The sequence below is a fragment of the Triticum urartu genome, chromosome 2A, assembly GCF_056163025.1.
Source record: "Triticum urartu cultivar PI428250 chromosome 2A, HENAU_Tu73, whole genome shotgun sequence".
Taxonomy (NCBI): Eukaryota; Viridiplantae; Streptophyta; class Magnoliopsida; order Poales; family Poaceae; genus Triticum; species Triticum urartu.
Genome location: NC_141874.1, coordinates 110,158,790 through 110,172,850, shown reverse-complemented (window position 1 = coordinate 110,172,850; position 14,061 = coordinate 110,158,790). Strand labels below are relative to the sequence as shown.

Genomic DNA, 14,061 nt, shown 5'->3' with positions numbered 1-14,061 from the left:
TACCGCTTTGCTCAGCCCCTCTTATAGCGTTGTTAGTTGTAGGTGAAGATGGAGTTGGTTCCATGTTGGAACATGGATATTTTGTTGGGATATCACAATATCTCTTATTTAATTAATGCATCTATATACTTGGTAAAGGGTGGAAGGCTCGGCCTTATGCCTGGTGTTTTGTTCCACTCTTGCTGCCCTAGTTTCCGTCATATCGGTGTTATGTTCCTTGATTTTACGTTCCTTACGCGGTTGTGTTATAATGGGAACCCCTTGACAGTTCGCCTTGAATAAAACTCCTCCAGCAAGGCCCAACCTTGGTTTTACCATTTGCCACCTAAGCCTTTTTCCCTTGGGTTCTGCAGACTCAAGGGTCATCTTTATTTTAAACCCCCCTGGGCCAGTGCTCCTCTGAGTGTTGGTCCGAACCGAGTAGACTGCGGGGCCACCTCGGGGCAACTTGAGGGTTGGTTTTACTCGTAGGATGTCTCATCTGAGTGTGCCCTGAGAACGAGATATGTGCAGCTCCTATCGGGATTTGTCAGCACATTCGGGTGGCTTTGCTGGTCTTGTTTTACCATTGTCGAAATGTCTTGTAACCGGGATTCCGAGTCTGATCGGGTCGTCCTGGGAGAAGGAATATCCTTCGTTGACTGTGAGAGCTTGTGATGGGCTAAGTTGGGACACCCCTGCAGGGTTTTGAACTTTCGAAAGCCGTGCCCGCGGTTATGGGCAGATGGGAATTTGTTAATGTCCGGTTGTAGAGAACTTGTAACTTAACTAAATTAAAATGCATCAACCGCGTGTGTAGCCGTGATGGTCTCTTTCCGGCGGAGTCCGGGAAGTGAACACGGTGTTGGAGTTATGCTTGAGCGTAAGTAGTTTCAGGATCACTTCTTGATCATTTATAGTACACGACCGTGCTTTGCCTTCTCTCCTCGCTCTCTTTTGCGTATGTTAGCCACCATATATATGCTAGTGCTTGCTGCAGCTCCACCCCATACCTTTTCCCTACCCATAAGCTTAAATAGTCTTCACCGCGAGGGTGTGAGATTGCTGAGTCCCCGTGACTCATAGTTTACTTCCAAAACTAGTTGCAGGTGCCGATGATACCATGCAGGCGACGCAAACGAGCTCAAGGAGGAGCTCGATGAAGATCGTGTGCGTTGAGTTGTTTCATTTCCAGTTGATCAGTAGTGGAGCCCAATTGGGGCGATCGGGGATCTGTAGCATTAGGGGTAGTCTTCTTTTATTTTGGTTCTGTAATCGGACCTTGATTGTATAGTAATGCTATTTTCATGTATTGTGTGAAATGGCGTTTGTAAGCCAACCCTGTATCTCTTTCTTATTCAGTACATGGGATGTGTAAAGATTACCCCTCTTGCGACATTGCCTTCAATGCGGTTATGCCTCGAAGTCATGCTCTGACACGTGGGAGATATAGCCGCATCGAGGGTGTTACAGGTAGTACAAATATAACTACAAAGGAACAATGCAATGTCATCTTGTATATTTCGTTCATGTTTTCATGCATCATTATGGTGGGATTCAAGTCCTGAAATCACCACTCAGGGACCCATTTCAATCCTTATGTGTTTGGTGCCATATCCATGCTTGATCATGGTTCAGAGTCTGTCCCTCTTGTGCATGCTAAGTTCCCCATTTCTGAATAATACAAACTAGTCTAATTTAGGCATCATCGTATTCTCATTAGCTACTAAAAAGATCTTAGAAATAACAGTACATGATATTTGAGTTGACGTGCGCAAACTCTATTGGTCGGTCCTTGTATGTCAGGAACTTGAGTAGGTGTAGCTGCGAGGCTGTGGGTGTTACAATAGTAGAGATGCGTCCACATCAATTCTAGAAAGCACAGAGTGATAGAGACACGGAGATGAAGGTGAGAGCAACCACTAGTGCAGAACCGGGCAATAGCACCGGTTCGTAAGGCCCTTTAGTGCCGGTTCAAGTTTCGGCACTAAAGGCCCCCCCTTTAGTACCGGTTCAGCACGAACCGATGCTAAAGGGGAACCACGTGGCACGAGCCAGCTCCGGGGGCCGGGAGCCCTTTAGTACCGGTTGGTAACACCAACCGGTACTAAATGGTTGTGGGTTTTTGTTTTATTTTGTATTTTTCAATTAAATTTGTGTTATCAATTTAATTTAGGATTGTTTTACGTTATAATGAGTTGTAGTCATCATCATCATCATCATCGCATATTAATAAATAAATAAATAAACTCTAGCTAGCTAAAAATCATCGTAGTCGTCTAATTACCACTATTTAATCATCATAGTCATTACCGCTAGCTATCTAATCATCATCAACGCTGGCTAGCTTAAAGAGGAAACATTCACTTTGTAACAGAAGCAAAGATATCATCAAGTTCAACATAATCATCACCAACATCGAAGTTCAGGACACGGACATGAGACAAGTACTAATTAAGAGCATGAACTAGTAGCTACTGATCCTTCTGCTCCCTCTCAGGTAGAATAGCATAGAACATGTATAGCTCTCCTGATTCATCATACTGGAGCATGCAGATGAATCTGTCTCCTAATCTTGGGTAGCGCTTCTCCTTACTGCCCCTTAGTACTTCTCTGCGATCGTTAACAATTTTACTCCAATCTTTCACTATTAAGCATTCTTCGCTTTCAGAAATCCTGAATGCACTCATGTGCAATGTAGGAAATCTTGGTCGTAAGCTAACCATTGACATGCGACCTTTTGTCTCGATCCACTGAGGCACAACTATCATCGGAAGTCCCTTTTGAACAACATCGTATAGTAATTAATATACTAAGCAATGAAAGTTTAGCTTCAAAAATAATGTATGCAAAAGATGCACTAATTAAGGACAAATATTTAAAATCTTATCATCTTTTGATTATAGATGTGACCGTAGTTCAATACAATCACCATTGGTCGCACGTTTTGAGTACTAACATTTCTAAGTTTAGGAAAAAAATTTGTCTTGACAGTATTAAGATCCTCAAGCCATGAAACATAATGACTTATCTCCTCGCAGTTTAGTTGAGCCCCGGGGCAGTAGTAGGTCCTGTCTACCAAGCGCCGGACATGTTTGCTTGAACCGAAATAAGTTGACAATACAAATTAGTTGTCAACTATTTTTGAATAAACTGTATGAAAGACATAAACATATGCATGCATGGTTGAGAAAAACTCACCAAATGGTAGAACTGGAGGCGTTTGCACATCGACCCAGATGTCTATATTACCTTCAATATCATCTTCCGGACGAATATCAAAGGTGATAACCATATCAGGCTCAAATGCATAAGCCTTGCATAGTGCTTTCCAAGTTTTGCATTCAAAATGGGTGTATGTGTCTCCATTATATAATTTGACGTTGAAAGTATACCCATGCTCCGTCTTAAAGTAACTCTCTTTACCTCCATATCATCTATAGCACTAAAACCTATCTTATCCAAGACAAAAATTCTTGCATGGCAGGGGATGCGCTAGTAGAATAGTGAAAATTTAAAATTATAAGTTGAAGCAAATGAAGCATAAGTTGTCCATTCAAATAATAATTGACAAAGTGACTTACTGTATCAACTTCGAATGTCTCATCCAGCTTGATGCTGAAGCGCCTACCATCAACAAGGAAATTTTGGTCACACAGGCCGCGCTGGTCTACACAGTGTTCGCACATAATAAAATCTTTTTCGTCGTCAGATGACATTTCCTATGTTCATATAGGTGAAACATTAAACACCTATATCTAGCCAAATATATATTCATCTAACATTTGACATTAATATACCTAACTATATATTCAATTGACATTACTATATATTTAACTTTTCTATCTAATTCATCTAACATTCGACATTAATCTAACATTTATATAAACTCAAAATATATAAAAATTAAATAAACAGAAAAACTCATTAACAAATAATATTTTAATTAGATCATCAAATCTCATATACCTAAATTTTCTTACTAAAAATAAACTAGTTATATTAATTATTCAACTAGTTCTAATCTCATATACCTAAATTTTCTTACTAAAAATAAACTAGTTATATTAATTATTCAACTAGTTCTAATCTCATATACCTAAATTTTCTTACTAAAAATAAACTAGTTATATTAATTATTCAACTAGTTCTAATCTCATATACCTAAATTTTTCTTACTAAAAATAAACTAGTTATATTAATTATTCAACTAGTTCTAATCTCTAGTTCGACAATTTTTCTATCTAGCTAGCTAATTCATCTAACATTCGACATTAATCTAACATTCGATCATCTAATTAACTTTTCTAAAAAACAGAAAATAAGTAAAAAAAATGTGTGTGTGTGTATGTGTGTGTGTATGCATGTGTGTGTATATATACGTATATGTGTGTACGTATGTGTGTATGTATGCGTGTGTGTGTGGTATATGTGTGTGTGTGTGCGGCCCCGTACGCCGCCGCCCCGTACGTACGAGCGGGGGCGCCGGTGTGTGTGTGTATGTGTGTGTATGTATGTGTGTGTATGTGTGTGCGGGAGCGAGAGAGAGACGTACGGCCGCGGCGATGACGACGGACGGCGGCGGCGTTCGGGGCGGCAGAGCGAGACGACGACGACGACGGGCGGCGGCGGGGACAGCGACGATGACGACGGACGACGGTACGGGCAATGGGCGGCGACGACGGGATCGAGCGGCGCGCGCGGCGGAGGTTGGAGACGAAGTGGGGAAATGAAACTGAAATTTTCGTAAGTGCTATATATATAGGATGGGCCTTTAGTACCGGTTCGTGGCTCCAACCGGTACTAAAGGCCTATTTTCGCCAGGCCAAGCGGCGGGAAACGAAGGCCTTTAGTACCGGTTGGAGCCACCAACCGGTACTAAAGGGGGGCCTTTAATACCGGTTGGAGCCACCAACCGGTACTAAAGGCCTTGCGCTGCCACCCCAAAGTTTGTCCCACCTCGCCCGGCGCAGGGCAGCCGCACTGGTTTATAAATCCAGCCGCGGCTACCTCTTCGAACTCCTCTATATAGCAGGCTTCTCGGCCTAATTAATTAGGGCACGCTGCCCTGTGAGCCTGCTGGCCCGCCTGGGCTTGTATTTGCACACCCTAGGTCTGGCAGGCCCACTGGGCAGCGTGCCAACAAATTTTTATATAGTTTTTTCTTTTCTGCATTACTTATTTTCTTTTATTTATTTTTGAGTAGTTTTTTATATAGTTTTTTCTTTTCTGCATTATTTATTTTCTTCTATTTATTTTTTTCTGGAAATTGAATGCTACATACTGAACAATTAGGTAAATGACCGAAAAACAACAAATGATGTCAGAACATGTTGGAAATTGATGACGTCGCATTAAATGCTGCATACTGAACACAAAAGAAGTCCGGAGTTTAAATAAGTTATTAAAAATAAAAAAGAGGTGCAATGCTGGTTAATTTGCTTCAAGCCTTTCGGAATAGTGTAGACTGCACTGCACAGAGCTCAGTGCAATCTATGCTATTCCGCAAGGCTTGAAGCTAATCAACATGGATCACAAGATAGTTTGGTAAAATTGCATTAGTTGTAAGTCTAGTTAACATGGATGCTTATGATGCAAGAGCAATAGCAAAAGTGAAAATTTGGCACAAATAGGTAGTTGTGTAACTAAAATAGGTAGGAGGAGAGATCGATAGCTCTTATGTCACAAAAAAGAAGTTGTATCAAACTTTTTACGTCGGATCTAGAACAAACCAATCGGTATCGCCATCATACAGCCCAACCGTTGCTCGTGATGCATATATATGCATATCAAATGCACGGTTGGACGTATGATGGCGTATCCGAATGATTTGTATTCAGTCGATGAACTGGTAGATGTATGCAGTCGATGAACTGGTAGATGTATGTAGTCGATGAACTGAAAGACTTATGCAGGGAAGGCGAGAGGTGGGCTATATATAGGGTCGTCTGGCTCACAAAGTGATTGTGGTAGTTTTGATCCAACGACTCACATGAGCTAGGAAGAAACACACCCTTGATCCAACGACTCGCAAGAGCTAGAAAGAAACACACGATCCGTGTGATTCTTCCTGATTGGTGGGATGCACATTAGTACCCACTCCGTACTCCGAAACCCTGATACTCGGAAAGAGTTTGTCCAGTTTGTACACGAAGTGCGTCCAGTTTTTGCCGTGACCCTCTCTACTCTTTCGGGCATGCTATGCGGGTGATATGATGATACCATGCCAAGTTTCAACATTTTCAGGATTCATTTTGTAGTGATTTTTAATTTCACGGTCATTTAGCTCTCTAAACAATTAGGTAAATGACCGAAAAACAACAAATGATGTCAGAACATGTTGGAAATTGATGACGTCGCTTTAAATGCTGCATACTAAACACAAAAGAAGTCCGGAGTTTAAATAAGTTATTAAAAATAAAAAAGAGGTGCAATGCTGGTTAATTTGCTTCAAGCCTTTCGGAATAGTGTAGACTTCACTACACATAGCTCAGTGCAATCTATGCTATTCCGCAAGGCTTGAAGCTAATCAACATGTAGATGAGCATTGCAACTCTTCGTCATTGTCTGTGCACTCACGGCTTATAAACCGCTCATACTCCCTCTCTCTTGGCGAGGTGGGACTAAAAACAGCTTGCCATAACCTCATTAGTAATGGTTCGTGGTACGAACCGGCACTAAATGGTGATGGTGGGGCCATAGCCTGACCGCAGGCTGACACAGCCTCTTTAGTACCGGTTCGTGGCATGAACCGGTACTAAAGGTTCGCCACGAACCGGTACTATTGATCACTGCCACGAACCGGCACTAATGTACACATTAGTGCCGGCTCTAATTCAAACCGACACTAATGTGCTTCACGTTTGACCCTTTTTCTACTAGTGAACCTTCAATCGAGCCAATGACATGGTCGACCGTAGCCTTAATGGTCCAAGTGAGACACCACCGACCCAAAGCCAATGATGATGCAGTCGGCCACGATGATGATGACACATGCAACACGAGGATGTGGATCAACATCCGACGAGGTTAGCTCATAGTTTGATTTAGGTTTAGGGTTTGGTGGTGGAGGACGCATTGGGCGTTGGTTGTAGAGAAGATAGGACACCTCTTTCCCAACTATGTCCATGCCCTCCGTCCCAAGACCACACCAGAAGGATGGTCGGGGTGACAATGAAGTGAACCGGTAATGGAGGCAAGCGGCACAACAATCACTCCAGTCACAAACGTTTAAAGATGATAACTGGGAAACTGCCTGCTAGCGAGTTGTCCATGAGGTTATCCAACTGCAATGGAGGTAGATCGACGAATATGAAGGCAAATCCAATGACAGTGAAACCACCAAAGATAGAGAGGCCACCAAACATGGCCATATTCGACAGTGAAGTGCATGCTCTCACAACCGACCTTGTGGGAGTTGTGAGAGTAAAGGGTATGTTACGATTGCTACTAAATTCTATCCTACTAATTTGTTGTTTTGGTCGTGGCCAAAATGTTGGTTCTTGTTTGGATGACTGTCAACTTTTAAACATGCCAAAACTCCTTTTGGCAACTCTATTACATTCTTTTAAATAATGTCGACCTCATGGGCAAACAAAATCTTGATAGGTTAAATTTGGGTACAAACCAAATATAATCACACCCTAAAAACTCCCACAAGGGCAATGTCGAAACATCAAAGCTCCTATACCGTATAGTGTTCCATTTTTTTGAACATAGTATAATTGCATATGCTTACTCATAATATTTTACTCTTATGAATGCACACACACACATCCTATCCTTATGACCATAGGAGTTTTGTAGTCGGTAGAAACGTCTCCTCACAGTGAACGATTATCATTGAAAAATCTGAAATAAATCTAAAAAAAATGTGAGCATCAGCGACAAGTTTATCCCTTGAATCCCGGTAGGCTGGTTCCACAACAAGAACATAGTAAAGTTACCTGATGGAACAAACCGCTGTTTGTTTAATTTCGTAGCTAGCTGATTGAACTTCCCGGGATATACTATTGAAGAGTCTTTTTTGATTAGTCCCTGGAATTAGAAAAATTCCTACGACTTCTGAACCAAACACCACCTAAAGACGAATAGGCTGAAAGTTTTCTCGAATAAAAAAGAACGAGCTCACTGTTCCTGTTCATTTACTTTTGGAGACACAGACAACACACAATTCCGTCCGGGCGCGGCAAGCGTCCCAGCCCAGTTATCTGAAATTATCATGTCCCAACTATTATATATTGTGAGTATCAGGTATCAACACGTGGATGGTATCTCGGATATACTCCCTCCGTTTCGAATTATTTGTCTTGGATTTGTCTAGATACGGATGTATCTAGACTTATTTTAATGCTAGATATCTCCGTATCTAGATAAATCTAAGACAAGTAATTCAGAACGGAGGAAGTATTTGCATACAAGAAGATAATAGCATGAACATATCTGCACGTATCAAAGGTATTTTCCTTGAGTCGCGGCGTACAGTACTACTCTTGTGCAGTGGGTGCGTACTACGTGGAGGGGCGACATGTGTACGCGCGGTTTAATGCATGCACATGTAGCTGCAGGATTTCAAGCTACCGGTCCCCGGGGATTTCTATACAGTCGCCTCATCAATCGATCGTGCTGCGGTTTCGAACGTGGAATAGTAGTTTAGTTTGCACACACATGCATAATGACCAAGGGAATAATCAATTACGCATTTCAGAATGATATTTTTGAGAATTCGCGGGAAGCATCTCGGATTGAATTGCTTGCGATCGTGTGTTTTTCGCGCAACAGAGCGCATACCAGTATATCGCACACCCTCCCTCCATCGTCACACCACTTTCTCTAGTCTCCACTACTATGCATGCTTATATTTACACATGCTACATGTAAGTTAATCAAATAATAATACGTAAAAAAAATCAAAAATTCTATATGAAAACACAAAAATAATATAATATAACTATGCCGACGTCAAAGCCGTCGGCATAGCTGCGTCCAGGGGGCAGATGGTTGGCGCGCCGCGGATGGATGATGTGGCGTATATGCCGACCATCAGCATACATGTTGGTCGGTGCGCTTCAGATTGATGGCGTGACGTGCATATCTATGCCGACGGCCGTCCGTCTCTACCGTCGGCATAGTCTGAACGTCGTTAGTCATCCGTCACGAGGGGGGTTGCCGGGCCCATGACTATGCCGACGGTCCATGTATGCCGAAGGCGGCTGTAGGCGTACGCGCAGGTAGGCCGACGGTGCTTCTGTGCTGACGGGGGCCGTCGGCATAGATCCGGATAGCCCGACGGCCTGGACTTGGCTGTCGGCATAGCACGGAGTAGGCTGACGGGGGCCGTCGGCATATATTCGGCCGTCGGGGTAGTGCCATGTTTCGGTAGTGACTGCCCTTCTAAGTTAGTCGACGCTATATATTAAATCATACAACTAGCTGTCGTTGTGTCAACGTCACAGCTCGGCCTCCTCCGTGCCAGAGGCGACCCTGTAGATTTACCCCGTCCGCCGGCCCGTTGTTCGGCGCCACCCAACGTCAAACGTTCCACAGCAAATCCGCTGGCTCCCTGCCAATCTCCCTCTAGATCCATGAACCACGAAAAATATCACCCCCAGCTTGGTCCTGGCACATGCTGTGATTTCGCCCCCTCCCTCCTCCCCTCAACCCTAAATCCAAAGCGTGACCTCTTCGGCGAGCTTAGGTGTCGACCGGCTCATCCCATCTCCGCCGTCCATTCCGCTCCAGTATGTGGACTCCGCTTCACGTCTCAATCCAAATTTCCAACGAAGAAGGTGCAGACAGGGCGAGTGCGACAAGTCGACGGCGGCTGACGCAAATGGCGCCGGGCCGTTCGTACGTAGCGTGAACCCAACATTTCATGCAAGCAGGCGTGAGCACCACAGTGAACCCTGTCGGTATGTAGCGTGTAGGGGCACGTGTGCTATAAACACTCTTTGTCACGCGGTCACTATTCGCTGGCGACCGGCTCTCTGCCAGGGAGAATGATCTACCGGACGATCTGCTCCATATAAAAACCCTAGGTCGCTGTGGCCGGGATCGCGCGCGCGCGCACACACACATATTAGAGTAGGCTAACAGGATTGCTTCATATAGGCCACGTAGCTAGGAAAAGCGAACGTTAATGGTATGTGGTTATCATTGCCGCGCCCTATTATCCACACATGATTTGCTGTAGTGTTGATCCCCAGATTAAATCTCTCGTGTCACAGGGGCCATTTGGCCTTTTCTTACAGCTCCTACTTTCTTTGAACCCAATCTTCACCCTAATTATAGGATCACTTGCTACAGCCTACAGGTAGCCTCCGTACGCATCAGCCTACAGGTAACCAGTAGTACTACCTGCGTATGCTGAAATACATGTCGGCTTCAGTATGACTAACCCATTTCCAATTTGATTGCTTATAATCTCTAAAACATGCAATTTTAAGTAAGCATAGATAACCACGTGACACATGTGGTAAGTAATCCAAACAACTAAAAAAAAACATAGATACGTATATTTCATGACGGATTTAGTGGTACCTATCTACCAATTCGACACTACCAATGGATGTTGGTGTTTCTTTCACATCTGTACGTAGACAAACTTAATAAAAAAAATATTGATTGAGGCACATGTAGTCTAGTGTGACATGTATATCGACAGGAGTTGAAGGGGTTATGCACGTAAGCGTTGCATGACCTACAGAAATATTTTGACGGCGTCAATAAATGTTTGCGATTCTTTCTGTGTGCAATTTAAAAATGCTTACTTGACCGCGACATTATTGTAAAATGACACATCTATATTGAAGGAATTGAAGGGGCTACGTACGTAACTGTTGTGGTTGATATGCGTGGTGGAATAGAATAGATGCATTACACGATTAGAGACGATGGATAGGACATGTCTGTTGCCATGCCCGTGCTAGCTTATCAATTGCTTGCTTTCCAGATAACTTGGAGTTATTTATCCAAAACCACCACATTATAGACTAGGGTAACAGATCAGTACCACATTTGAGGCAGGGCACAAAAACTCACCAACAATGGGGCTAATCTGTAACGCGAAGCACCGACGCTGCGTTTTAGTCCAGAAAACAGCGAATCCGACAGGTGGGTCATGCCTGTCGGGCTGAAGTGGCAAATACCAAGCACACAGAAAAACTTTGACTAGCTGAGGTGGTAGATGAGCTGTGGGCCCCGCCTGTCATTGACTACATGGTCATCTTCATCCCATCTCTATTTCTATGGAGCATTGTGTCGAGCAGCTTGTGCGCGGCGAGCCATCTCTGCCGATGCAAGTCGAGAGCTCCACGGGCAAGGCGAAGGGGAAGCAGCGGCAGGACGAGTACTACCACCTCGCCAAGGAGCAGGGCTACCGAAGTCGTGCGGCCTTCAAGCTGCAGCAGCTCGACGATTGCTTCCGGTTCCTCCCGCCGGCGCGCGCCGTGCTCGACCTCTGCGCGGCGCCGGGGGGCTGGATGCAGGTGGCCGTCGCCCGTGCCCCCGCCGGCGCCTTCGTCGTCGGCGTCAACCTCGTGCCCATCCGCCCTGTCCGTGGCGCGCACCGTGCTCGACCTCTGCGCGGCGCCAGGGGGCTGGAGCATGCACGCACACAATCACAGAGAACTCCGGCGCCAGAAGAGAGGAGAGAGAGGAGAAAGAGACTAGTCAACCTGCCCACGTGGATTTTTTTGCCACATCATCCTGACAGGCAAGCCCCACCTGTCGGTTTCACTGTTTTCTGGGCTAAAACGCAGCGTCAGTGCTCCGCGTTACAGATTAGCCCTATTGTTGGTGGTTTTTTGTGCTTTGGCTCAAATGTGGTACTGATCTGTTACCCTAACCCATAATGTGTGATGGTTTTGGGTAAATAACTCGATAACTTGCAGCACCAAGAAGTGATCCTAACGCAAAATGAGTTCCATCCAAAGTCCCACGGGGCCGGCTAGGGCTAGGGTGCATGCAATGCAATGCATGCAGCATCTATCTGTGTGGTGGTAGTGGAGGATGCAAAGGTGTCAAGGTGAAAAACGATTAAAGCGAGGGAAAGATGCGGAAAAGCACTGCAGCTGGGTGGACAGTTACGAGACCAAATCTCTTTGTCTAATCAGCCCACACACACGACTAAGGTTTTAAATTTCAAACCTTATCAAAATATGCGAAATTTCGGAAAATTGGTATATTTTGGACATTACTTCGGATTTTGAGATTTTAAATTTTACTTAATTTTAATGAATTTTAACATAATTTAAATTTATTTTGAAATCAGTTTAAATCTGCGTTGAAATTTTGGCTTTAAAAATATTTTAGACCCTACTGAAATATGCGAAATTTCAGAGATTTCACTGAAATTTCGTTGCAATTTTCAACCCTGCACTCGGGCCAAAGATTTCACGACCAACGTATCTGCTCCGTCGGATGCGCAAAGGTGGATTCACTAGCGCTGAAAAGATGAGAGAGTATCCCCGCAAAAAAAAAGAAAAAAAAAAGATGACAGCGTACGCCGGCAGTAGTCTCAAGGGCGAGGCAAGCGCTACGCCATGAGAGCGACCTCCCACCTTCCGCCCTGTGGCCCCTTTTATGCTCTGGCTGGCCTCGCTTTGTCTTCCCTATATCACTCCGTCGGTCGTTCCTTCGTCTGTCATTACCGCCTCCGTCGGTCGTTCCTTCCTCTGTCATTGCCGCCATCGACGGCCGCCGCCTTCGGCTCGCGACGGCCGGCTAGCAAAGCTGCACGGCCGGCAACGCCATTGAGCTTGAGTCCGCGTCGTCTCAATCAGTCGGCGGCATGTCGAAGCGGCCGGGCGCGACCAAGAAGAGGCTGAAGCGCGGCCTCTGGTCGCCGGAGGACGACGAGAAGCTCATGAACCACGTTGCCCAGTATGGCTACGGCTGATGGAGCTGTATCGCCAAGATTGCAGGTACCGTACCAACCTATAGCCGCATCCCTAGTTCACTACGGCCACTCTAATATTTTATATCTAAATTAGAGACGGTTTCCTTTTATATGATGCAATTGATTGACAATGTTTTTTGTGTGGAGAACTAGTTAGAGTAGCAGTTTTGAACGGCCAAATGGATGGAATTAATCGTGTTTTAATCAATTTAGGCCTTGAGAGGTGCGGGAAGAGCTGCAGGCTGAGGTGGATGCACTACATGACGCCGGACCGAGGTGGGCCCTTCTCGCAGGGGGAGGAGGACCTCATCATCCACCTCCACTCCATCCGGGGCAACAAGTGGTCTCAGATCGCCGCGCAGCTGCCCGGGCGCACCAACAACGAGGTCAAGAACTTCTGGAACACCATCATCAAGAAGAAGCTCCGCCAGCGCCGCATCGACCCTGCCATCCACAAGCCGCTCGCTCACGCCGGCGCTGCCGCTGCCGCCACGCCCGTCACCCGCACTGCCGTATTCAGCGAGGCCGAGCTGATACTGTCGTCGCCCGTGGGGACGCAGCCCATGCCGCCCCTGGTGTCGGCGGAGAGCTACGTGTACAGCCGGGGCAGCATGGACGGCGCTGGCGGTGCGCACGCCGCGTTGGGCGGGTGCAGCGATGACGGCTCCCTGTCGTCGCTGTCGGGGTACAACAACAACCAGACGGCGGACTTCCCCGGGTACCTGGACGCGGACGCGCTGCACGGCGCGGTGATCCCGTCGGTGTGGAGCTCCAGAACGCTGAACTGGATGGCGGGCGTGAGCCCGGGCGGCGCGGTCAACACCAACGCCACCACGGACGAGCTGTGCTGCAACAACAACGACCCGGGCAACAGAGGCAGCGGGTTCGAGTCGTCGACGACGCAGAGCAGCAGCCACCACCACCTGCCAGATCAATGAGGACAGGCATCAAGCATGACACCGTCTTAACGCGAGAAGAACCCTAGGACCACCTTCTTTATCAGGCAGATCGGCAGGCCCTCACGCGGGCACCGCTGGCATCTCATCTGTAAACAGAGATCTCCACTAGTAGAAAAAGGGGCTTTCATTCGGGTCTGGTCAGCCCATTGAGCCCTGCTCCAGTGCTTCCCCCTAACCTAATTTCGGAGGGGTATTTTTGTCTCCGCCAAATTGTTTTTTTCCTGA

At 45.8% G+C, this 14,061-nt stretch overlaps 2 protein-coding genes across 3 annotated transcripts; both read left to right on the top strand.

Moving 5' to 3' along the window:
- The first annotated feature begins 11,225 nt into the window (after positions 1-11,225).
- Positions 11,226-11,831, top strand: LOC147984149 (uncharacterized). Its single transcript, XM_087540990.1, has one exon. It carries the CDS (start codon positions 11,226-11,228, stop codon positions 11,829-11,831), a length of 606 nt encoding a protein of 201 aa, XP_087397116.1.
- A 759-nt stretch (positions 11,832-12,590) lies between these two features.
- On the top strand, positions 12,591-14,061 carry LOC125541222 (uncharacterized). 2 transcript variants are annotated; one of them, XM_048704684.2, is made up of 2 exons: positions 12,591-12,902; positions 13,091-14,061. In XM_048704684.2, the coding sequence occupies exon 2, from the start codon at positions 13,129-13,131 to the stop codon at positions 13,813-13,815; it is 687 nt and encodes a 228-aa protein (XP_048560641.1). In that variant the 5' UTR covers positions 12,591-12,902; positions 13,091-13,128; the 3' UTR covers positions 13,816-14,061. The 2 variants fall into 2 exon arrangements, with proteins under 2 accessions (XP_048560641.1, XP_087399532.1); XM_087543406.1 differs by lacking the exon at positions 12,591-12,902 and having other exon boundaries at positions 13,091-13,821; positions 13,881-14,061.